The 23,499-nt window shown below is 37.0% G+C and overlaps 1 protein-coding gene across 6 annotated transcripts in view; it reads right to left on the bottom strand.

Annotated features, from left to right (window-relative positions):
• The window catches only part of NAALADL2 (N-acetylated alpha-linked acidic dipeptidase like 2), a 1,264,638-nt gene that overhangs the window by 290,509 nt on the left and 950,630 nt on the right, over positions 1–23,499 (bottom strand). For 5 of the 6 annotated variants that reach the window (XM_049105642.1, XM_049105641.1, XM_025425633.3 and 2 more), the window contains 3 exons: positions 7,051–7,143; positions 3,983–4,188; positions 1,200–1,319 (listed from right to left, as the gene is read on the bottom strand). In XM_049105642.1, the coding sequence (XP_048961599.1) occupies positions 1,200–1,319; positions 3,983–4,188; positions 7,051–7,143 (419 nt within the window). The remainder of the gene's footprint in view (positions 1–1,199; positions 1,320–3,982; positions 4,189–7,050; positions 7,144–23,499) is intronic. The other variant, XM_049105639.1, reaches the window with a different exon arrangement.

Raw genomic sequence — 23,499 nt, 5'->3', positions numbered from 1 at the left:
CATATGGAAATGTCAATGAAAACTATTAAACTAGAAAATGCTTTATGAAAGTCATAAAATGTTAGTTTGCATTACATTTCAATCAGGCATTATGGCTAAACTAAAGCACCGTTCATTATCCCTCTCTTTTTCTAGCTCAGTTTCTAGGATACTCACTGGAAACTCTGTGGGCATCTAAAAGGTCATTTCTAATATATACCAGTAACCCTTCGGGTGGGAAGAAACCACCCCCCAGGGCTGGTAATATTACTTTCCTTCTGAGAAATAACACACACCATTTCATCTGTAGGGTAAGTCATAAAAAGAATGTAAAAATAAAAGCACAGAATCAGCTAATCAACAGGAAAGATGTTCTGAAAAATTCTTTGAAAGGGTCCAGAAGTGACTAATTTTTTAAAAGATTTTCTGTACGTAGGTATGTGTGTATGTATGTTTTTGGGGGGCGGGTAGTGAGTGAGCTCGAGCGGGGGGAGGGGCAGAGGGAGAGAATTTCCAGCAGACTCTGTGCTGAGGGCAGAGCCTGATGCTGGGATTACCTCAGGACCCTGACATCATGACCTGAGCAGAAATCAAGAATTAAAATGCTTAACCCAGGTGCCCCCAGAGTGACTAAATTTTTCTTAAAAAACAAAACAAACAAACAAACAAAAACTCTAGTGAGACATTATCACAAACTACGTAATTTATTTCAAGTTATTCTATAGGAAAATGCATGCTATCCCTTTCCATAAGCATTTTTCAAATACTATTTTCTAGCTATCTTGGAATTAGTTACCACTATATTCTAGAGACTGGACACAGATCACAGATCCTGCTTTTAGGGGGCCTAGGGTGTTGTTGAAAGGATAGGGCAGGTCTCAAATTTGCTCAAAACATGAATGAAGGGGAAGAAATCTAAAAATAGCCACGTTTACCACAAAATGTCAAGATTAACAGAATTGGGAACTTGAGAGCTAACTTCAAGTTTTAAGAAATAAATTGACATTTTTACATAGTTCTCTGTTAAATGTAAAAATCTATAACTATCACCATAGTGAGTGCAGAATGTAAGAAACTGGCTAAAGGAATATTGATAAAAATATAAACAATAGATCATTTCTTAAAAACTTAGATGGCTTTGTGCATATTAAAAAAAATAAGTGAAAACATCAGGACATGGCAAATTAAAGAGAATTAGATGAAAAAGTAGTTCATCTTACCTCTATTACCAGTTGCCGAAGAGATGGTGAAGCCATGGAATGCAGACTTGAGTTACCCCTTATGGGACTATGGAGACTAACGTAAGCCACAGCATTTCTCTGCAGAACCTTCTTGAAATCCTGAAACCGCACCAAACCAAAACAAACCAAAAAGCTCCATAAGTAAAAGTAACACATTTTACGTTGTCAGTGATGTGTTGAACTGTAAACACTCCTTACTTAAAATCATTACATTACACAACTACTCTTTTAAAAAAAAAAAATTGTAGTGTGTTAGAGTGTACCAAGGTCCCGAAAGGATTTTGAATAAATGGGATAAGGAGTTACATATCACACATGACAAAATAGTTTTAAGCATGTTCCTGCTTAAAAAAAAAAGTCAGATCTTAGAAGAAAATGTTCTTCCATGGCTCACATAGAATAAGCTTCAACCAGAGAGTGCAGAATGGAAAGTCTGCTCTAGCCTCAGCACTTAATTTTATAGCTACTGAATCAGAGAAGAGACATGGGTAAACTACTTCAGCGATTAATCAAAGTAGGCCTTTCCTTTGAGACAATGAGCTACGCTTTACATGAAGTAGCTCTTTATCCTGAGCAAAATGGGGCATAATACACCTTTGTCCCTGAACATATTACTGGAAATAAAACCCGATGCATTTTATGCACATGAGTAGCATGAAATGATTTCCGCAGACTAGTTTTTCTACTTGCTGCTGAGCCCTGTCCCCCAAAACTGAAGACCACTGAGGCTATTATTAAGGTGCCACTGTCAAATCCCCCACTTTTTGCACAGATATTTAATAATAACTAATCGTCATGGTGACAATTCCATAGAAAACACCTAAAAAACCCTGTCCTACTTCATGTCTTAGGAACTTAGCTTTCTTCCTCCAACACTAGGAGTCAGGAGACTGTAAGAGCCAGCCTCCCTAGCAAACCAGTATGTGACCCTTATTTTAAGTTGAAAATTCAGCTACCTCTCTGTAAGATTCATTTAATAAATATTTTAAATGAATGGGATTGATGAAAATATAATTGTCCACATACATGCAAGGCCACATTGATTCAGTTTACAGGCAATGATGCTCGATGCTTAAAAAAATTCAAAGACTTTTTGCAATGCACTCCCCCTTGCATGGCTCAGGATGTATGTTAGGAACGACTAATGTTGGACAAGCCTACTCTGAGAACATAGCTTAGAAATATGCATGTTAATTTAGGATGATATAAATTCAATGTGAAAGTCACTAGATAGATATGGAGAAGGCCGTATGATATAATGGAATACATTTTTGGAATTTAAAAAGATTCTTTAAGAACTTTTTTAAAAATGTAACTTACTGTTGCAAGAAACTAAAATAATTGTTTTATGATGAAAAAAATTCTGAAATACTAAAATCAGCTCAGAACACAAATATATTTTCCAAATTGTTTTTTAACTTGTTTATGTCTTTGAAGTAAGTAATTTGGATTAAAAGTCTGAGAGGTTGGTTCAGCTCTTACATTTTCCATCGTACTAAAAATTTGTCAATTTAAAGACCTTCTTTCAGCAATAGAATTTATTCATTTGATTTAGTTCTCTTGAAAATGGAACAGATATTCACACAACTAATTTGAGGATAGAAAAATAATCTAATTTACAATATGTATATCTTGATAAATTCTACACTAAAGTTTTTCCATTTTTAAGACTTCTTTTTCTTCAAATTAAAAAGACACTTGCTATTTTCTTTTGTATCATTTTGATATTTTCTTTGAAGTCAATGGATATTTTAACTTTCTTTTTGAGTACCTAAATAAAAAAATGAAATAGGAGAATTTCTTATTAGATATTTAAGTTTGTCTGTTTTTTCCTCCAAAGCTGAGTTTGTAAATAAATTAGAACATCAAATAGTTTTATTTTCCTAGGGAAAACTATAGATTTTTCCTACACTTCTCTACTAGCCTTCTTTAAAAAAAAAAATCATAAATAGAATATCTAAGAGCTTTACAATGTTCTCATTGTTTTTAATACGGCATCAATCCAATTATCAGTTGTCATATCCCATTAAAAATACGATGTACCTGCGAAACTCAGACCTATCAAAAGCATTTGAAACTTAGAGGTACCAGTGGCATTCTTCTAGCTATGACGCAATGCATTCTAGACTTCATTTGGACAAAGCCTTCCTAAGGCAGTTTAGGTAGGCCGGTCGGTTAATAGATTTGTGGGAAAGAAGGAACAGAGAGAGAGAGATGTAAGAATAGAAGGAGGATGGGGTGGAGGAAGGGAGGAGAAAGGGAAAAAGAAAGGAGACCCCTATTTTGAAGCCAATCTACATACCGTGTAGCTACGGTATGAGGCGAAGGTAGTAGATATTTAACATAGGAGACTGTTTCCTAATTCTAGATCATTGCCAGAAAGTCAAAAAAAAAAAGAAAAGATAAGAAAAGAAAAGTGATTGTATGCATCAGCTCATCTTTTCTTGTCCAGTACCTGTCAAGCTCGTCTGAGGAGAAACACACTAAGTAGGAAAATGCAATCGTGGGTCCACGACTCTGATGAGTCTGTTGGTCTGGGAGCAACAAGATAAGATTGTTGCGGAGCACACACAATCCACTGTGTTCTAATTCCCCCTCCTTTTTTATGGGGGATCTTAGCAAGTTAGCAGATGGGACAACTTTGCTGCAAGGTACATTCTTATCCCTGGCTTCCACGGCTGTACTGTGTCAACTTTAGTCGAAAAGAGAGAGCGAGCGAGAGCACGGGAGCGAGAGAAGCATAATGATCAGCGTGCATTTACCTCTCCCCATTCATATGAGCCAATATTGCCAAAAGCTGTTCCTCCCCATGAACAGAAAACGATTGTGCGGTGTGGCCTCCACCCTTTCTTGACTCCTAACATCAAGGCCCGGATGAAAGCTGTGATTACGGCCGTGCTGCTAGCCCATTCTTGTCCGTAAGAACTGGGCGCCGTGTGATGCTGGCTGCCAACTATGATGTAGCGGTCTGCAAAGAGAAGGAAACGAGGGCCATTAAAACAAAATATAGACCTCAACAATGAATTTAATGACATTTACATAATCCTATCGCACAACTGAGCCACAGTTATGTAAAACTGTCCTAATAATTAAGACCTACTTTAACATTTTTCACCCAACTGTCTTGGTTCACACATCTGTGTATATCAAAGCAGAGGCAGCTGCTGGACTCAATTATGATTCCAAAGCTTAGACCCATATTACTGTCCTTTGCAACATGCATATTAATTAAGGAAGGATACAAATATGCCACAGTGAAACCTTTATCTAACATTTTTCCAGGATCGTAGTGGGAAGTGCCCTGTAAACAATGTGTGTATGCTCAGTAAATATTAATGAACTATTAATACATGTGACGGGGAGCAGTTATTCAGTAGCTGTAAATATCAAACAATGTGGTAGTCATATATGGATTTTGAAATAAATGAAGTATTTAGGGAATTAATTACAGCCTCCAACTCAGAGTTTTAGCTCCTCTGGTTTCTCTGAAGGAAAAAAAAAAAATCAACATCAACAGTCATCCAAGTACTGTAAAAGTTTTCTTTTCACATGTTTCATAGAACATACAAAATCCATCAGATACAACATAAAGAGACTGACTATTGTCAATAATAAGGCGGAATAAAAGCAAATCTCCAGAGTTTCCTCTGATTTTGCTGCCACTAAGTGTTACTGGTATAGAATTCCATTTATTTCATCAAGTGCTCCCACACCTCCGGGTAAAAAGATTTCTACCCCGAGTGCCATTTTACTCAGAGATGTCCTGTAGCTCAATGGTGCAGACACTGAAGCCAGCCTGCTCGGGTTTGGACACAGGATATTCAATTTACGAGGTGGGTGACCTTGGAAAATTTATCTCAGCTCTTTATGCCTTAATTTCTTACATAAAAAAATGGAAATACAGGGACGCCTGGGTGGCTCAGTGGTTGAGCATCTGCCTCTGGCTCAGGGCGTGACCCCAGGGTCCTGGGATCGAGTCCCTCGTCGGGCTCCCTGCATGGAGCCTGATTCTCCCTCTGCCTGTGTCTCTGCCTCTCTCTCTGTGCCTCTCATGAATAAATAAATAAAATCTTTAAAAAAATAAAAATGGAAATACAAATAAAACATACATCATTCAGTTACTTTGAGTTGTAAGTGACTTACTATATGTGTAAGGCACTTGGGGCAGTGTCTGACACATAGCAAGTACTACCTGTATGTGGAAGGAATGAATTACTCCTTTACCTCATGGCGCCAAAAAGCCATTTGATGGGAAATCGTTGCATGAAGTTATTTCAGTTTTCCATACTGATTTTAAAAGCAGCGATGGATTTGATCTGCCAACATTTTATCAAAATTTAATTAATGATATAAAGAGAGTGGTTGCAAATGTTGAAACACAGGGAATTTATTTACCCACCTCCCAGATATGTGTGAAAGTTGTGCTTGGGATTATCTGTATTCTAGATAAACCATATCCAAAAGCCTTAATGATCGTTTCTAATTTTCAGAGTCATTAAATAAGAAAATCATGTGAGTGAACAGCCAATATTTTTGCGTAGAATTCAAATAAACAGAATTTGAGAAGCTTTGTCTATTACACACTGAAGAATACTACTGGTAAATTGATTTTAAGAAACTGATTTTTTTTTTCCTATATTGAATTTCAGTTAGGAAAGTTATTTTACCCTAAAGCGAGTTTTGTATAATTTGGTTTTTCTACAAAAACTAGCACATGTAGCAATGATGATAAATATTTCTGGTGCTTCAATTAGAGATTCTTACGATGGAAATTTGTTGAAATAGTTGAAATGCAACTATGACAATTTCCAAATCCATTCATACCTTGCATTTAAAGACATTAAAATCAGAGGTTGTTCAACATTGCTACTGGAAAGAAATTAGAGGAAATATGAACCTTCCGTAAATATTTTAAGAGTTGGCTGGCAGGAAACTTGGAGAGATGTAAAACCTGATCTCAAAACTCTCCGGGTTATCAATCATGGGGCAATTTGACTGAAGTTGTGGAGAAAAACAATTCCCCAGGGAGAACTTGAGTAAATATCCCAACCAAATCAACAGAAGTGGCACAAGTTTGTGCCACTTTCTAGAACGCTACGTGGCTCAACCTCAGTGTATTCGAAGTGTTGCTATTACTCTCTTCATTAATACATGTATTCGTTAGTTTTACTTTTTTAGCCTACATGATGTTATCTGAAGACGCCATGGACATCCCAATGTGAGGTGTAAAATTATTTAAAGTTCAGCTAGGGGACCATTTCCATCAGCATCTTCAAAACCTAAAGCCACGCAGACGTGAGGCCGAACTGTCAGTACACCACGGGCCAGACACAGAACATAGGTTAACCCTGAAAGATTCATTTTTGGAGATAAACATGTTTACTTTAAAAAAAAAAGAAAGAAAAAGACATCACAAAACTTTTTTTTTTTTTTTTTTTTTTTCCCTAAAAGGTCCTCTCTTGTTAAAAATCAAAAACTCCAGTGGTTATGGTACGGTGACGAAAGAACAAACAGACAAAAAACCCACGCTGGTTTGGGTAGCTTTTCTTCATAAGGAACATGCCAATTTAACGAGTCTAAACTCTTTTCTCATTTTGGTTTCTTTTTTTCCCCCCTTACACTCTCTATTTAGATTTATTTTTGAAGAAAGTAAGAAAGAGAATAAAGACCTACTTCTTGGTTTCATACTGACTGACTCACTCTTCGAGCGGTATGAACGAGCTACAGCTACAGTGGGGCATTTAATGATGCTCTTACATTGTTACAGAGCGTTTTCTTGTGACGGTTTAATAGATTGTTAATACATTACAGAATCTGTACCTCTCCTTACCTGGAGATGTCAAGCCCTTTAAATATCCAATAACATTAGTAATTGTTTTGAATTTCGTAACTGTCTGAACTTGCATGTTGACAATTCTTTCGTCTGAAAAAAAAAATTATAAGATATTTGCTTTTCTATATCCTCTTGTTGTTTCTTAAAACATTCACCTTAATTTATCGAATGTCGTTATCACAAGAATTCCAAAACAATTGAAAATTTCTAGAAAATCAAAGCTACACCTTCCGGCAAGTACCTACCGAATCCTTCTGTGTAGACTCTATTTTAGGTACTTGTTATACAATGAGGATCAGGCTACAGTTGCTCATAGAACCGCAGTGCAGAGCTATAAAGAGGCAATTTGAGACTCCACATTCAGAGCTGCAGTGAAGTTCAACATGAGAGCACACAGAAGACCTCGGGGAGATGTGGACAACTCACACTTTAAAAAATATGGATCAGATAAAAATATTTCCAAAGAAATTTAAGTGCTTTTCTAGCTTCAGAAAAAGAACATGTGGAAGCTAATTTAATCTTTCCTGCGTGATTCATTATTACGTTATCACATGGAAAACTGTAAACCAGCAATACGGAAATTAAGAGTAAGGATTTCTAAAGCTATACATATTTTTTTGCAGTCTTCATTTTCATCCGTGTTGGTTGGTTTCTCACTTTTATTCTAAATCTCCACCGAGTTGCTCTGCCTCTTTGAGTGCTTGTATTCGTGCCTGATACTCAAAAATTTCAACAACAAATAAGGCAAAGACACCACGATCAGGAGACACTTCAGTCACAGTCCTGGAGCCATCTTTGAAGGCCTTTGGGGGTGACGGGTATTAATCATGTACTTGATGGATCCTGGGAAGTCTTGGGGTAGGAGGTTCAAGGGCAGCTAGGAGGTTCTTCTGGGGGGTTGCAGATGGCAATTAGGACGCAGATAATGCGGGGCATCTGGTTGGCTCAGTGGTTGACCATCTGCTTTCAGCTCAGGGCGTGATCCTGGGGTCCTGGGATCGAGTCCCACATGGGGCCCCCTGCAGGGAGCCTGCTTCTCCCTCTGTCTGTGTCTCTGCCTCTCTCTGTGTCTCTCATGAATAAATAAGTAAAATCTTAAAAAAAAAAAAAAAAAAAAGCAAGCAAGCAAGCAAGCAAGCAGGTAATGCCAAGTAGCCAGGCTCTACTGACAGGCCTTCAAATGCCACTTTTTTCTACTGGATGAAAATTGTTTAATAATAATAATTGTCTTGTTTCCTTTCATGTACCCTTTCTGGGAATGCAAATGGGAAATCAATATACTGAGTTTATTAAAATTAAAACTAAAACAAGAGTAAAGATTCCCTGAGAGAATGTCTGAGCACCTCAGATATGAGAAATGGAAATTTGCATAAGAGCCCGAGTATTGTGGTTTTTAGCTTAGGTGCTATGCACTTTTGTTTGTTTTAAATTAATATACTTTTTTTTTTTTTAATAGCAGTTTCAGATTTACAGGAAAATAGATTGGAAAGTACAAAGTTGTCAAATATCCAGTCTCTCTCTCCCACTCCTATTAACGTTTATCATTTGGGTGATCTAGTGATTATCATTGATAAGCCAACATTAATACATAATTGTTAACCGAAGTCCACGGTTTACATGAGGGCTCACCCTTTGTGTAACCCGTACTATGGATATTGACCACGTATAAGGGAAAGTATCCAAGCTTACAGGATCAAGCAGAGGAGTTTCACTGCCCTACAAACCTCCTGTGCTCTACCTTTTCATCCTTCCCCTACTCACTCCTTATTGAACCACTGATCTTTTAAATTTCTCCGTAGTTTTCCTTTTTCTAGAACATTATATAGTTGGACTCATATGGTTGTTTTTTGTTTTGTTTTGTTTTTAGGGTTTATTTGAGAGAGAGAGAGAGAGGGAGTGAACGCGGGGGTGAGGGGCACAGGGAGAAGGAGGAGTGAATCTCAAGCACATGCCCACTGAGCATGGAGTCCTGCACTGCTGGAGCTCACCCCCCTGAGATCATGCCTGGAGCCAAAATCAAGAGTGGGCTGCTTAACTGCCGAGCCACCCAGGCACCCGTCGTATATTTGTTTTTAACGTTTATTTCCCTTCTCTACTTTTGTTCCAAAGAGTTCAGATAAGTGAACTTCAGGCAAGTGACTCATTACTTTAGAGTTTTCTAAAAATCTATTTTTAAAATAGATTTTTTCCAGCTTATTTTTGAGTTAGACATGGATGAAAAAATATTCTCTGGTTTTATAAGATTCTTTTGTTTTCCTCATTTAGAAGTGAGAAAACCTCACAAGATTTGGAAACCTGCAACATAGGGCTTAGAATATTACCTTGCATTAATATAGTTTCTTACAAATTATAGTAGACATTTTCCCATGTACACGCGAGGTCTCATTGGATCTCACTGATTCTTGAAACAACCAAGTGAAATGGGTTCTATTATCTTTATTGAATAAGGCACATGGGGCAGGCCAGGGACTTAAACCAAGGTAAATATAATAATCATATAAATAACATTTTTAGCTAACAATAAAGTCTCTCCCCCTCTAAGACTCTATTTCTTTCATTATGAGATATTCTTCGTATGTATATACAAGAATCAAAACTAATACAACATACTATGATGATCCACATCTAGTTTTCACATATTATTTTACTATATTTCCTTCATTCATATCATTTTTCAGTAATGAATACGATCCCGCAGACTTGGTTATAACCCTAAGGTAAATGCTAATCATTTCAGGTTTTGTTATATAGATTTAGATAGATTGGTAGGTTGATAAGTAGGTAGATATAGGTAGACATGAGCATAGGCACAGATTTAGAAATAAACATACTCCATTATTATATAAGCTTTGATATTTGACAGATATTATTTACCCCCTTTTTTTCCCCACTCAGCATTACGTTTTTCTAACTTTCCATGAATGTAAATGGAGATCTGGTTCATTCATTTAAACTGCTAAGTAGTATTTGGTTGTAAAGTCAATTCCAGCTGATGCTCTAGCTCCATTACTGAGATCTAGGAGGTTATTTCCACATTTTCAACATTACAGTGTGGCAAAGAGATTTTTTTCTTTACATTTCTTTTTGCACATGTGCCATTGTTTTCTCCAATTAGATAACTAGAAGTAGTGGGTTATAATATATGTGTATCTTGTGTATGATATGTGTATCATGTAAAATGTGTTTATTCCACTAATATATATGTATCTTCGACTAATATCTTCAACTAATGTATGGAGAAATTGCTTATCATATTTTTTTTTTACTTTTGACAATATGATGGGTACAAAACTCTTCTTATTGCTTTAATTTGCATTTCCCTGGTTACTAGTGAGGTCCATAAATTTTATATATTTTATGTCCAGGTTTTTCATTCATATTCTTTGACATATTCCTTTGAGTTTATCATTTTGGGTATTTTTGTGGGGCTCTTTTATTTTGACTATTATTCTCTTATGAGTTATATGTATTACATATACTTTTCAGTCTGTGGTTTACATTTTCTAGATACTTATTATATTTTAAATATTAATATGGTGAAAACAATAATATTTCAATATTCTCCTTGAGTACTTGTGGGATTTTTATGTTTTGTTGTTTTTACTTTTTTAAGAAACACTATTTTCTAATGTCACAAAATGTTTTCCAAGTATTTTAAAACTGAATTTTCAAATTTGTGTTTTTAATCTAGTCAGACTACATTGTGAAGTAGGTATTCAATATTACCTCTGTGTTGGGATGGTAAGTTGTTCACACATACTTTATTAAAGACATTTGAGGATTGCATTCGGGATGAGTTAAATTAATGAACTCATTTGAGGAGTGTCTTCTGTCCATAAACATTGTATGTCTCTCTATTTCAGTTGTTTTTCAGGTCTTTTTTTTTTTTTTTTTTTAAATTTTTATTTATTTATGATAGTCACAGAGAGAGAGAGAGGCAGAAACACAGGCAGAGGGAGAAGCAGGCTCCATGTCCCGGGAGCCCGACGTGGGATTCGATCCCGGGTCTCCAGGATCGCGCCCTGGGCCAAAGGCAGGCGCTAAACCGCTGCGCCACCCAGGGATCCCTTTTTCAGGTCTTTTTAACAAAGTTTTATATTCTGCTCCAGAAAAGGATTGCACAACCATTATTAATTTATTTTTATGATGTTCCTACTACGACAACAATATATAATATTTATAACTTTTTCTATCATGTATAAGCACACTATTTAATTTCTCACCTTGGTCTTACAATGAGTCTTCTTGCTAACCTCTGGAGATTGTAATAGTTGATCTATAGAGTTTTTATTTTTGTTAGTTTCAATTTAGGAAATGGCTTACCAGAAAAAGAGAGCTTTGTTTACTTCTTTCAAATTTTATGACTTTCAATTATCATTCTTATCATCCTGTCTAGGGCTGCTAGTGTTATACAGAATAAAAGCATTGAAAGCAGGATTCCCTGGTCCTTCCTTTGTGCTTTTCATTTTTAAAAGAATGTTTCTTGGATCTTACTTTTAAAAAGAAACAAGTGATATTTGCTATAGGTTCCTGGAAAATTCCCTTTCAGATTAAGGAAGAACACTTCTGTTCCTACTTTGCAAAGAGATTTTGTCATAAACAGATGTTGAATCATCTTTTGAGATAATTGAAGGCTTTTCATTTTACTGTGCTAAAAAATGCATATGTTCCTGGACAAAATTCTACTTAGTCATGATATGCTTTCTGTAATTGGCTACTAATGTTTTTAGGATGTTTTCATAAATAAGAGATTGGCTGACAATTTTACTTATCATTTGTCCTTGTCTTGTTTTGGGATCTGGATTATACAACCTCACAAATGTTTAGGGATATTTGCTTCTTTTCCTGGATTTTTCTAAGAGTTTACAGGTAGCACAGGGATTATCCATTTTACAAAGAAGTGCCAGGATTCATACATAAACTATTGAGTTCTCATATTTTGTATGTGGGGTGAGGAAGCAGAGTATATTCTCATTTAATGTATTTTTTCATTTAATTAACATTTTCAAATAAATATTCATGGTTATAAATTCATTCAGATATTTAACATGTTTATTGCTTCTAGTTATTTGCATTTAGTTGTTCACTATATTCTTGTGCTTCCAAAAAAAGAAAAAAAAAAGAAAATCACTCTGTATATCTATTTTTGTCCGCTTTTCTAACATTAACTCATTCTTGTCTTTTTTTTTCTTTACCAGTTTTGCTAGAAGTATCTAAGTTATTAGTATTTTCAAATGGGATTCGTAGTTCCTCATTATAAATTATTTTTTCACTTCAATATTATATTCTATGCTTACCATTACCTTTGTTCAATTTTATTTGGATGCATTTAAGGTTACAGATTTTTTATATAGATTTAGTATGCTGTTGAAATTAATATATTAATTTCAGCATATGGTCTTTTTATCTTACATTCCAAATTTTAAAATTTTTTACTATTATTCATTATTTTTCAAACACTATTCTTAGTTTGCAAGTTATTTTTTTTAAAGATTCATTTATTTATTTTGAGATAAAAAGAGAGAGTGGGGGAAAGAGTGAGAGGGAGAGAAAGAGAGAGAATCAAGCAGACTCCCTGCTGAGGCAGGGCTTGATTCCATAAGAGCCTGAGATCATGACCTGAGCCAAACCCAAGTCAGTCACTCAACTGACTGAGCTGTCCAGGCACCACCCATCATTCTTTCTGTAATATATATGATCCATTAGTTCAAATAATTTTAAAGTATTCAAATAGAAGGTGTGTGCTACTATTGACATCTAACTTAATTACAGACAGAAAGCAGGGTCTGTAAGCTTAGTGATTCTTTGATATTATGTGAGATTTGTTTTGTGACCTCTAAAGGCCATTACATCTGATAAATAGATTATATACATTTTAATAAAATGTCCCATACAAAAACATGCAATCCCTGTTATATGAGGGCAGCATTTCATATATAAGCCCTGTAGATCAAGGTTGGAAAACTGTGGGGCTGTAACTTTATTCATTGTTCTCTATAATTTCTCTGTTAATTACTGAGACATGTTAAAGTTCCCCAAATGATTTGTCTTTATCAATTGTCCTGGCAATACTAGCAACCTTTCCTGTGCATATTTTTAGACTATTTGTTTCTTGTATTCAAGTTTGGAATTCCTATATCTTTCTGACTTCTATATAGAATGCGTAGAGCAATTATTTCTTACATCTTCTTTATCTCCTTTTTTTTCCTACAGTCTTCCTCCCCTCTTCCCCTCTGATATTAATAAAATCATTCCATCTTTCTTTTCCTTAGCATTTCTCTGATATATATTTTCCCAGCAATGCATTTACTTTTGCCAGGCATCCCAGGAGCATCTCTGGCTCAGGGACAATTTTTATGCATATTTCTTGGCTTACAGTTTCTGTACTACAATAGTAGTGGAAATTCTGAGCTAGGGTTTTTGATTTCGAAATAAGAATTTTTCTTTTTTTCCATCCAGAGTTCAGATAGAAGAAAGAATCCCTGTACTGGTGGGTGAGCTCCTTTCTAGTCTTCCTACTACCTGCATCTATGCTACTTACTACTCCCTGCTCCCTATAGACACATAACTATGCCTTCTGTCCTCATGTATTACTATATTCCCACTCTAATTTACCAGAATCCATAATTTTCCAATACCAGGCAATCAAGGGTAAACTATTTTGCTTATTTCTCTGATTTTTTGTTCAATCTTCATTTTTGCCCCTGGATATTTGACTTTCTTTTTTGATAGCTGCTTTTAAATATATATATATATATACATATATAAATATATATATATTAAAATATATATAAAATTTATTCATTCCTAAATTTTATTTATTTATTTATTTATTTATTTATTTATTTATTTATATAAAATATATTTATTTATTTATTCCTGAGAGACACAGAGAGAAGCAGAGACACAGGCAGAGGGAGAACCAGGCTCCATGCAGGGAGCCCGTGTGGGACTTGATCCCGGGTCTCCAGGATCACAACCTGAGCCAAAGGCAGATGCTCAATCACTGAGCCAACCAGGTGCCCTTTAATAGCTGCTTTTTAAAAAGTTTTTTCTTCTATTTCATTGAGTCATTAAAATTTGTATGGAACACTTCAAATATTTTGTCCTGCCCTCTTTCCATACTAAAGTCTAAGATTTCTATCTAGAAGATACATGGAGATCTGAAAACATGAAGACAATCTTTTGCTCTGAGGAGGATGCTATATTTTCATTGGATCTTCCCAACTGAGAGAAGGACCTTTTTATGTATCATTGCACAAAGACCAGACCAAAATAATAATATATAATATAACAAAAGTTACCTTTTCCTCTATTTATTTGTATCCCCATACTTGATCTTGATATTCATACATATTGTTTCAGGATGCCTGTGTGGCTCAGCGGTTGAGCATCTGCTTTTGGCCCAGGGCATGATCTCAGGGTTCTGGGATCTAGTCCCATATCGGGCTCCCTGCATGGAGGCTGCTTCTCCCTCTGCCTGTCTCTCTCTCTCTGTCTCTCTCTCTCTCTCTGTCTCTCTCTCTCTTTCTCTCTCTGTGTCTCTCATGAATAAATAAATAAAATCTTTTAAAAAAAGTGCTTATAAAAATACATATTGTTTCATATTATTCCATGCCCATATCTGAAAACAAATATTGTGTTTCCCTTTATGAGAAGCAGCACCATGATCACACTTTCACTTATAACATGAGAGAGCCACCAAAACTTTGGATAAACTCCCATGACACATCTATTGCTGTTGGCATCGCTAATTTAAACAGTCCACTGGTAAGGCAATGTTACTCTTCATAGCAATAACAATAGCAATCCTATACTTTGGAATTTATTCTACAAGAATAACTGAATTCTTCCCAGTATAATGTCTAACTGCAATTACAGAAAATGGCATAGATATCTCAAATAGGGAAATGACTTAGAAAATTGTGGTAAACTGTGTGCCTGTTAAAATGTAAGCATATGAGCACTGGGTGTTATGCTATATGTTGGCAAATCAAACTCCAATAAAAAAAGTAGAATACCAAAAGATATAGATAATGACTGAACTTAGGTAAAAATGTGTTTACAGACAAAATATTAAAAAGGAAAGAGTAATAAATGAAACAAAGACTGGGTTAGGAAGGCCTCCCAGGATCTCCTGGGGTGAAATCTTGTTGTAAAGAGGTTTGAACAAGCCTGAACCCTTGGACATTTATTCTTCTCCTCCAATTTTCAGGCGTGATGGGAATTAAAATCTAAGGAGACCATCTTCTATTGCTCCACCTTATGATACCAAATCCCTGAAAACTGAGGTTGTCTGGGGACCTGGCAGAAAAGGAGAGAGGTTTAGGATGTTTTATTATTGGGGAAACGATGACTACCATTATGCAAACCCAGAAAGATATAAATTAGGTATACATAGATATACCCAAGATATATAATCAACTCCAGCTCTGCGCTCCTAGAAGTCATAAGAGGGTAGCTAATACCTCTAGAGCAACATAAACCCTCAGACCAGAATACTTAGACACCTGGTTGTGCAGCACACAACCACACAACAGAAACAAAATGAACATATATATTACCCAAAGTAAACACTGAAACACACAACACGTGAGTTTAATAAGCATTATAATTAAACACGACAACAGAAGGGGATGCATTAGCGATAAGAAACAACCAGAAAACACTTTCAAAAGAAGAAATAATAGGTAAGGAAATAAACTGATTAAAAGATATATGACAATAGATAGGATGAGTAGATAGAAATGGTAAGTAAGAATATAACTGAAAATTGAATTTAAGAGCTATATCAGGTTGAGGATTGTTTCCAGGAACCACAGAAAAGGGTAAAGAGAGAAAACAGGAAAGTACAATTAAAAATCATGGTGGGTAGAAATAGGAGTTCTAAAAAGGATGCCAGAGGAAGAAGAAGAAGAAAAATAAATGGAGGAGAAGAAATATTTAAAGAAATAATATTATTCCAAAATAGGGCAAAACATCTATATATTTTTGTTTCGTTTTTGTTTTAAAACATTTTATTTATTTACTCATGAGAGTCACAGAGAGAGAGAGAAATAGAGAGAGAGAGAGAGAGAGTGGCAGAGACACAGGCAGAGGTAGAAGCAGGCCCCATGCCAGGAGCCTGATGCAGGACTCGATTCCGGGACCCCGGGGACATGCCCTGGGCTGAAGGCAGATGCTCCATGGCTGAGCCCCCCAAGCGTCCCACATCTATATATTTTATAATGAAGTTTAAAAGCATGTAGGATATAGAGAAAAAGTCTAAAGGTTCTCAGAGTGGAAACCAGATCACTTACAAAAAAAAAAAAAAAAAAAAAGAAGAAGAAGAAGAAGAAGAAGAATCAGGTTGATAACAAGCTTCTCAAAAACAACATGACACCAAAAGGCCATAAAATTAAAGAAATTTTTTAAAGAGCCAGAGAAATTTTGAACCTAGATTGTTTGGTAACAAAAAAGGGAGGGCAATGAAGTTGTCCAGCCCTGGAGTAATGGATCTATCAAATGTAGTAAAGCTACTTTTTTGCAAAACCGTAGAGCACCTAGAAGCAATGGAGTAGACAGGGGACAGCAGGGATAGAGCCACAGAGTAATAAGTGAAAAAAAAATAACAGAATCCAAAGACATATTCTCAATGATATGTACAAAAATCTTCACTTCCTTCCTGTTTCTGAATACGTCAGTCCTACAAACTCTTAGGTGAGGTTGGCCAGGATAGCACATCCGGCAGCAGCAGTAGGATATGATGCACAGCGAGCGAGGGGTCATGTGAAGGAAGGCGAGCATCCCAGTGGGTTGTGGTGCTGCATCCCAGGGTGCCGGGGCTGAGGCATGTGGAGCACAGTGTGTGTGTGTGTGTGTGTGTGTGTGTGTGTGTGTGTGTCTGTGTGTGTCTAAGCCTGAAAATTGGGAGCGAAGCAACTGTCAGGGGGAACAGAGCAATGAGAGAAGTCAGGGATGAGGACTGAGAATGGCATCTCCATTTCAGGGCTGAACAGCACATTGCCTTGGGAGCTGAAGGGGTCAGGAAGGTAAGCGCCCCACGGATGGGGGACAGGCAGGGCGATTAGTGCAGGCCAGACAGTCCATGTGGGGCTGAGCCCGGCTTTTCTGTCGGACCCACAACGGAGTGAGAAAGGCTTTCTTACGGAGGAAGGAGTAATGACATCAGTGGAGTACACGCAAGGGAAGTAATGACCCAGCTCATATTCAAGGGCATGACCCGCACAGGATCTCTCATTGTTAGTGAAGAGACTAGAAACATGGGAAGAGAAAAACAGCAGGTATTCGTAGGTCCTTTCGGTGTCTCAATAGATATACATAGATATAAAACTAAATAAAGATATAATTTGAATGTACATACATGTATATCTATACAGATTTAAATTAAATATATTAAATATATTAAATTTAATTAAATTAAATATATTATATTTAAATTAAATATATTCTCCCCAGTTTTGTTTACTAAGTACTGAAGGAAGTAACACTCCAATGGCCATGAGCTCATCTAGGATCCACATCTTGTTTTCCAGATATCATTCTCTACTTGAAAGATAGGACTTTTTTAGAGAAACGGCTGGTAACATGGTTGGGGCTGGGGAGTACAAAATGATTTGATATATCAGATTTCTGTTGTATCAAAAATGAAGGAGATTTGCAAATCATGAGAATATGCCACAGACAGGACCTAGGTTGAAGGTGCTATTTCGGGCTGACCGGGGACAACTTGAGTATCACAATAAAAGTAGTACCAGCCTATAACCCATTGAATGAAGCGGGGATATAAATCCTAACCATATTATAAATTGATACTACATGTATAAATAAAAACCCAAACAAACAGGAAAAAGAAAGCTCTTCTTTAGAGCAGAATGTCAACCCGTAAAAGCAGAGGGATGATGAACTTCGAAGGTCACTTTTGGCTCAGCTTGGTAAGGACTAATTGGCCCCAAAGCATAAATAATTGTTAAAACTAGTGGGTGGGCATAGGAGGGGGTGGGGACAGGAGCTCTGCATGATTTCAAATAATTATTAATTGTATAAAGAAAGAAATTTAAAAATAATAACTTCAACGAGGAGCCCTCACAGATTCTTGATGAATTAAATGATCAAAGTTAGCATTCCCAGTAATGGGACAAATTGATATCAGCAATGGGGCCGGGGGGGGGGGGGACAGTCTCACTCTGTAATGTTGCTGCCAAAGATGCAGCAGCTGAAATTATTTATGGGAAAACATGAGCTAAACCCACACTGGGGAACATTCTACAGGTAGCTGGCATGTAAGCTTCAAAATTGATAAAGCCATGAAAGTCAAACAGAGACTGAGACTATTCCGGATTTAAGGAAACAGGCCACTTGGTAACTCCCAACACAGGACTCTAGATCCCGTTGCTACTTAGGTCATTACTGACACAACTAAGATTTGCACGGGGCCTCCGGGGTGAGTACCCGACAGCCACGTATGCACGTTTCATTCATGATCGTGATGGTTGCGTGGTCTGCAGGGACAATGTCACCGCTTTTGGGGGAATTCGGATGTGATGGGTCATCTTGGTGGTAGTTTGCTCTCAGGTAGTTGAGAAAAAAAAATTATTTGTGCTAATCTTGAAACTTTGCTGGAAGTTCACATTTATTTCAAAATTAAAAAAACAACAACATTTAGAATGAGAAAATCCTGGATAACATTTAGATGTCACTTATTATTTAAAAAGTCAGTGCGTGTGTGTGTGCGTGTGTGTGTATTGCTACTTTAAGATAACATTTCCAGCTCACATTTGCCAAATGCTTTCTGTCTTTCATGCTTCAAAGTTTGATGGCAGCTTTAAATTTAATGTGTGAAGTTCAAAAGATTTCAAGATGACAAAAATGCGTTCCACTCAGAGAACATTTGTATTCAAATAGGGTGAGGAGACCTAAAAGTAGTTGCCCTCTCTCTAGTCCTGAATTTCATCACGTGCAGAGAAAAATATCCTACTACAGAAATTCTTTTCCAGGGGCAATTCTGTCTCATATTCCATTGCTATTGTGAAGACTCGATTAATCCTGGTCTCCTGGGCAGCCCGGGTGGCCCAGGGGTTTAGGGCCTGCCTTCAGCCCAGGGTGTGATCCTGGAGACCCGGGGTCGAGTCCCACGTCAGGCTCCCTGCATGGAGCCTGCTTCTCTCTTTCTCTCTCTCTCTCTCTCTCTCTCTCTCTCTGTCTCTTGTGAATAAATAAATAAAATCTTAAAAAACAATCCTGGTCTCCTTCACTCAGCTAACAAAGCCTCATCTCCACCTGCACTGTGAGTAAGCGGGACTCAGCATCTAGGAAAAGTCCCATCCCCATTTGGAGAGATTTGAGGACTAAAAGTTGCAACGAACTCTGAATCCTAATTCCACTAAATAAGCTGTCGTTGGTTTCTTCAACATAGGTTCTTGCTAGGATTCCTAATTTTAATTATTTGCCTCATTCTGTGCACCTGACTCTCTTTTTAGCTGCCTGACTCTAGAAAAGAACTTCTAGGATGGGGGCTGTGATTTGTTTTCTTTGTTTTTCAATTTCCCTGAAATCTAGAATCACACTTTTGGTGGCTGGGACTTCATAAACCGCTAGCATCTCTCCTAAATGCCAACTGCTTCTCTAAATATCTGAGTATAAACTGCTTCTGGATTCTATGTCATCACAGCTTGTCTAGATTTCTCAGTGCTCCATTTCTCCACGTGAGATCTCTCCATTGCCAAATGTTTTTCTGAACCAATATACCATTGGTTGATATCTTATACTAGATCAAGGGTCTTATGGGAATTATTGATCAACTGACATGGCACACATGCTAACCAATCAGAATGCACTGGCAGCAAATGACTGGAATGCCCACACCAACAGATGCAAACTGATATCCCTGCCCCAGATGCTGTTTTTCTTGCCATATTGTAATTTTTTCAGGAGCTCCATTTCAGTCTATCCTGCAGGGAACATCACCTTACACAAGAATTCTACAGAAGGGGCACCTGGGTGGCTCAGTAGGTTTAGCGTCTGACCTTGGCTCGAGTCATGACCTCAGGGTTGTGTGGTTGAGCCCTGTGTCAGGCTATGAGCGCAGCAGGGAGTCTGCTTTTCCCTCTCTCTCTGCCTTTTCCCCCATTTGTGCATGCATGAAGAAAAAAAAGAGTTCTACGTAAGAGTCTGCACAAATTCTAGTCCTAAGACCTGACTAGGTCCACCAGGGCCCCCCTCACCTGATGTGATACGCCTTACCATATCCTGGATACTGACAATAACACCAACTACCAAAGAAAAGGTTCTTCAACCATTTTATCCACTAATTACAATAACGACTTTTATAACAGAAGCCTTAAGAATTTCAAGTTTATTAAAAATAAAAGGGACAGAGGAACGAGTTAAATAAAATCACGAGGAAGCATTCCACAAATCTAGAATGTAGGGCACATTCAGGACAACAGACTTGTTCCAAAGTTCCCAGTGTTAAGAGAAGAAAAAGAGGTTAGATTAGACTAGATTAGATTAGATTAGATTAGATTAGATTAGAAGGGATGCTAGCTTAGAAGGGATGCAATTTATAGGCCTGGCTTGGTTTGGATAAACCCACTGTAAAAAATTGGGATGCCTGGTAAAACAGCATAGTTTGTGCATCAAATAAGGTAAAGTTTACTGTCATGAAAAAGTGGATATATTTAATTAGATAGACATATTTCAAAATAATATGTATAGTATGATCTCCTTTTGGTTAAAACAAACAAAACAAAACAAAACAACACAAAACCTCCAAATGTGTATATATAAATCCAGAAGGATTTAAACTAGGTTTTGATAGTGGTAATTACTGGGTGGGAGGAATAACAGCTGAGCTGTTTCTCTTCAAAATCACATGTTGAAGCCCTGGCCCCCACCATAGCTGCATTTGGAGATACGGCCTTTCAGGAGATAATTCAGGTTAAATGAGGTCTCAAGGGTGGGAATTTCATCTGATAGGACTAGAGTCCTTATAAAAAAGAGAGAGAAACACCACAGGGTTCTCCCTCTGCTTCTGTGTGCGCAGAGAAAAGTCCATGTGAGGACACAGAGAAGGCAGCCGTCTGCAAGCCAGCAAGAGAGCTCTCACCAGAAAGCAAATTTTCTGGCACCGTGAGCTTGGAGTTCCCAGCCTTCAGAAGTGTGAGAAAAATAAATGTCTGTTGTTTAAGCTACCAGGTCTGTGGTATCTTGTAATGGAAGCCCAACATGACTAATACAGAATGTGTGGATTTGCTTCTCTGTTTTTACTCATCTCTCTTTTCTAACTCTTAGCAAACATTAGCTGATTTGTAATGATAGAAATTAAAGAGAAAAGTAAAATCGCCAAATCTGTTTCAGTGCTGCAAAGTTTTCATTCTGAAAAAGTGAGACTAGCATACAAATACTGAATGAAAACTGTCGGCTTGGTCCTTTTCACATTAGTAGCTATCCCTGAGTCTACACACACACACACACACACACGTATGTGTGTATTCTTATGAACCTGCATGCATTTTGGAAAAAAAAAAAAAGTTTAATATTATTATTTTCAATTAGCAAAATTACCTAAGTAGGAAGATGTTTTAAAGAATATGAAACTCAGGAAAAATAACTTACCTTTTTTATATCCCTTCTAAGAGTGAAAACTGATCAACAGAGTTTCTACATCTTTCTACCAAACCACTCCACAAATCACAAATTATCAGATTTGTCAGTAGACTCCTCATCTGCAACACTAGCCTAGTACTGCATATTTCCCACATTTCCATCTAGATCTATTTTCACCCTTCACCTAGCTCTGTGTCCCAAGGAGCTGGCCTCTACCTCTACGGAGAACATCTACCGGGCTCTTCTGTTCTTGGCTTTAGGTTGAGTTTAGCCAAGAGAAGACATTGATACGTGATCAGCAGGTTGAATAAGAGAAAGATTAGAGTACGTGCATTCCATTACCCTCCCTGCCGGTCACTTGCTGGCAATGACTGCACTCCTTGACTGAAAGCCAGGGCTCCTGTCACACTGCCCTCTCCTACCCCCTGAGGACTTGTTAGTTTCCGAAACTACTCTCCCTTCTTGGGCTTTTAGGTTTACAGGTAGTAACAATTACTAGCCTCGGGGTGGTTCACCATCCCTTTTTCTTTCTTTAAGATTTATTTATTTTAGAGTGAGAGAGAGAGAGAGAGAGTGAGTGAGCAGAGGATGGGTAGAGAAAGCAAGAGAGAGAGAGCATCACAAGCAGACTCCGTACTGAGTGTGAAGCCCAACGGGACTTGATGTAAGAACCCTGAGATCATCACCTGAGCCAAAAATCAAGAATCTGCTGCTTAACCAGTTGAACTCACCAGGTGCCTCTCACCATCCCTTTTCTATTCCCCTTTACCTATTTACAATTACGCATAGGCCCTTGGCCAAACTCCCACGGATTGCCATTTTTGGTGTGGGTGTCATCGATTTCCTGATGGTAACCTGATTTATATGTTGACTGACTTAGGTATATTTACTGAGTCATCTATATGTGTTGCCAGGAAAAAAATAGATGCTGAGGAGAAGAATTTCTTTTATAGTATTAGGACAGACTAGGATATTCAGGCCAACTTTCCCACTGAAAGTGCTTTACAATGCTGAATAAAACACAAAACGAATCTTGTTAACAGCATCTAAGAACTAGAAGGTAAAGAATTACTAGGTCAAAACTTAAGTTGTGACAGGAACACAGATAAGCAAAACAATAAAGCTGTTTTCAACTTGAGGGAATTTACTGAAGCTGGAAAATCTCTTAAACTTGATGGCCTTATGAGATGCAAAGTTTAGAAGAAAAAGCCCTGGGCCTGCCCACGTTGGAGAGAAGGTAGTTCCAAAAAGAGATTGTTCCTTACAAAGTAGAGTTCTAAATGACTGCACTCCCCTCTCCTATCCAAGAGATGGTGATGAAAGTTACCTGGCATGGAACGAAACAAGAAAAGCAATCTTGAAAAAGCTATAATTCTGGGTAACTCTAAAAGAATACAAAGAACTATATATAGCTTCTAAAATAATAAAGGGAAAAATATAATGACAAAAATAATCTTAATATAAAGAGAGAAATAAAAGGAAAACATAATATGTGGTACAAAGAAGAAATCCAAATTAAGATGAAAAGAATATATAAGTAAGTATAAATACATTAATAATCACATTAAATGTAATGGACTAGAGCTTTCTGCTAAGAGATAATCAGATCGTATTTAAAATACAAATTAGTTGTAGGGCGTCTAACAGGCTCAGTTGGTAAAGCATGTGACTCTTGATCTCAGGATTGTGAGCTAAGTAGAATTTACTTTTAAAAAAAATACAAAGTAGTTGTTATTAAGAAGAGATGCTAAAAGAGAAATATGTAGAAAGTTGGATGCTAAAAAATAAAAAGATATACCATAAAGAAACTAACACAATAACAAGCTAGTGAGTCTAAAT

The sequence above is a fragment of the Canis lupus genome, chromosome 34, assembly GCF_003254725.2.
Source record: "Canis lupus dingo isolate Sandy chromosome 34, ASM325472v2, whole genome shotgun sequence".
In the NCBI taxonomy this organism is placed as follows: Eukaryota; Metazoa; Chordata; class Mammalia; order Carnivora; family Canidae; genus Canis; species Canis lupus.
This window is presented reverse-complemented; position numbering and strand designations above follow the sequence as displayed.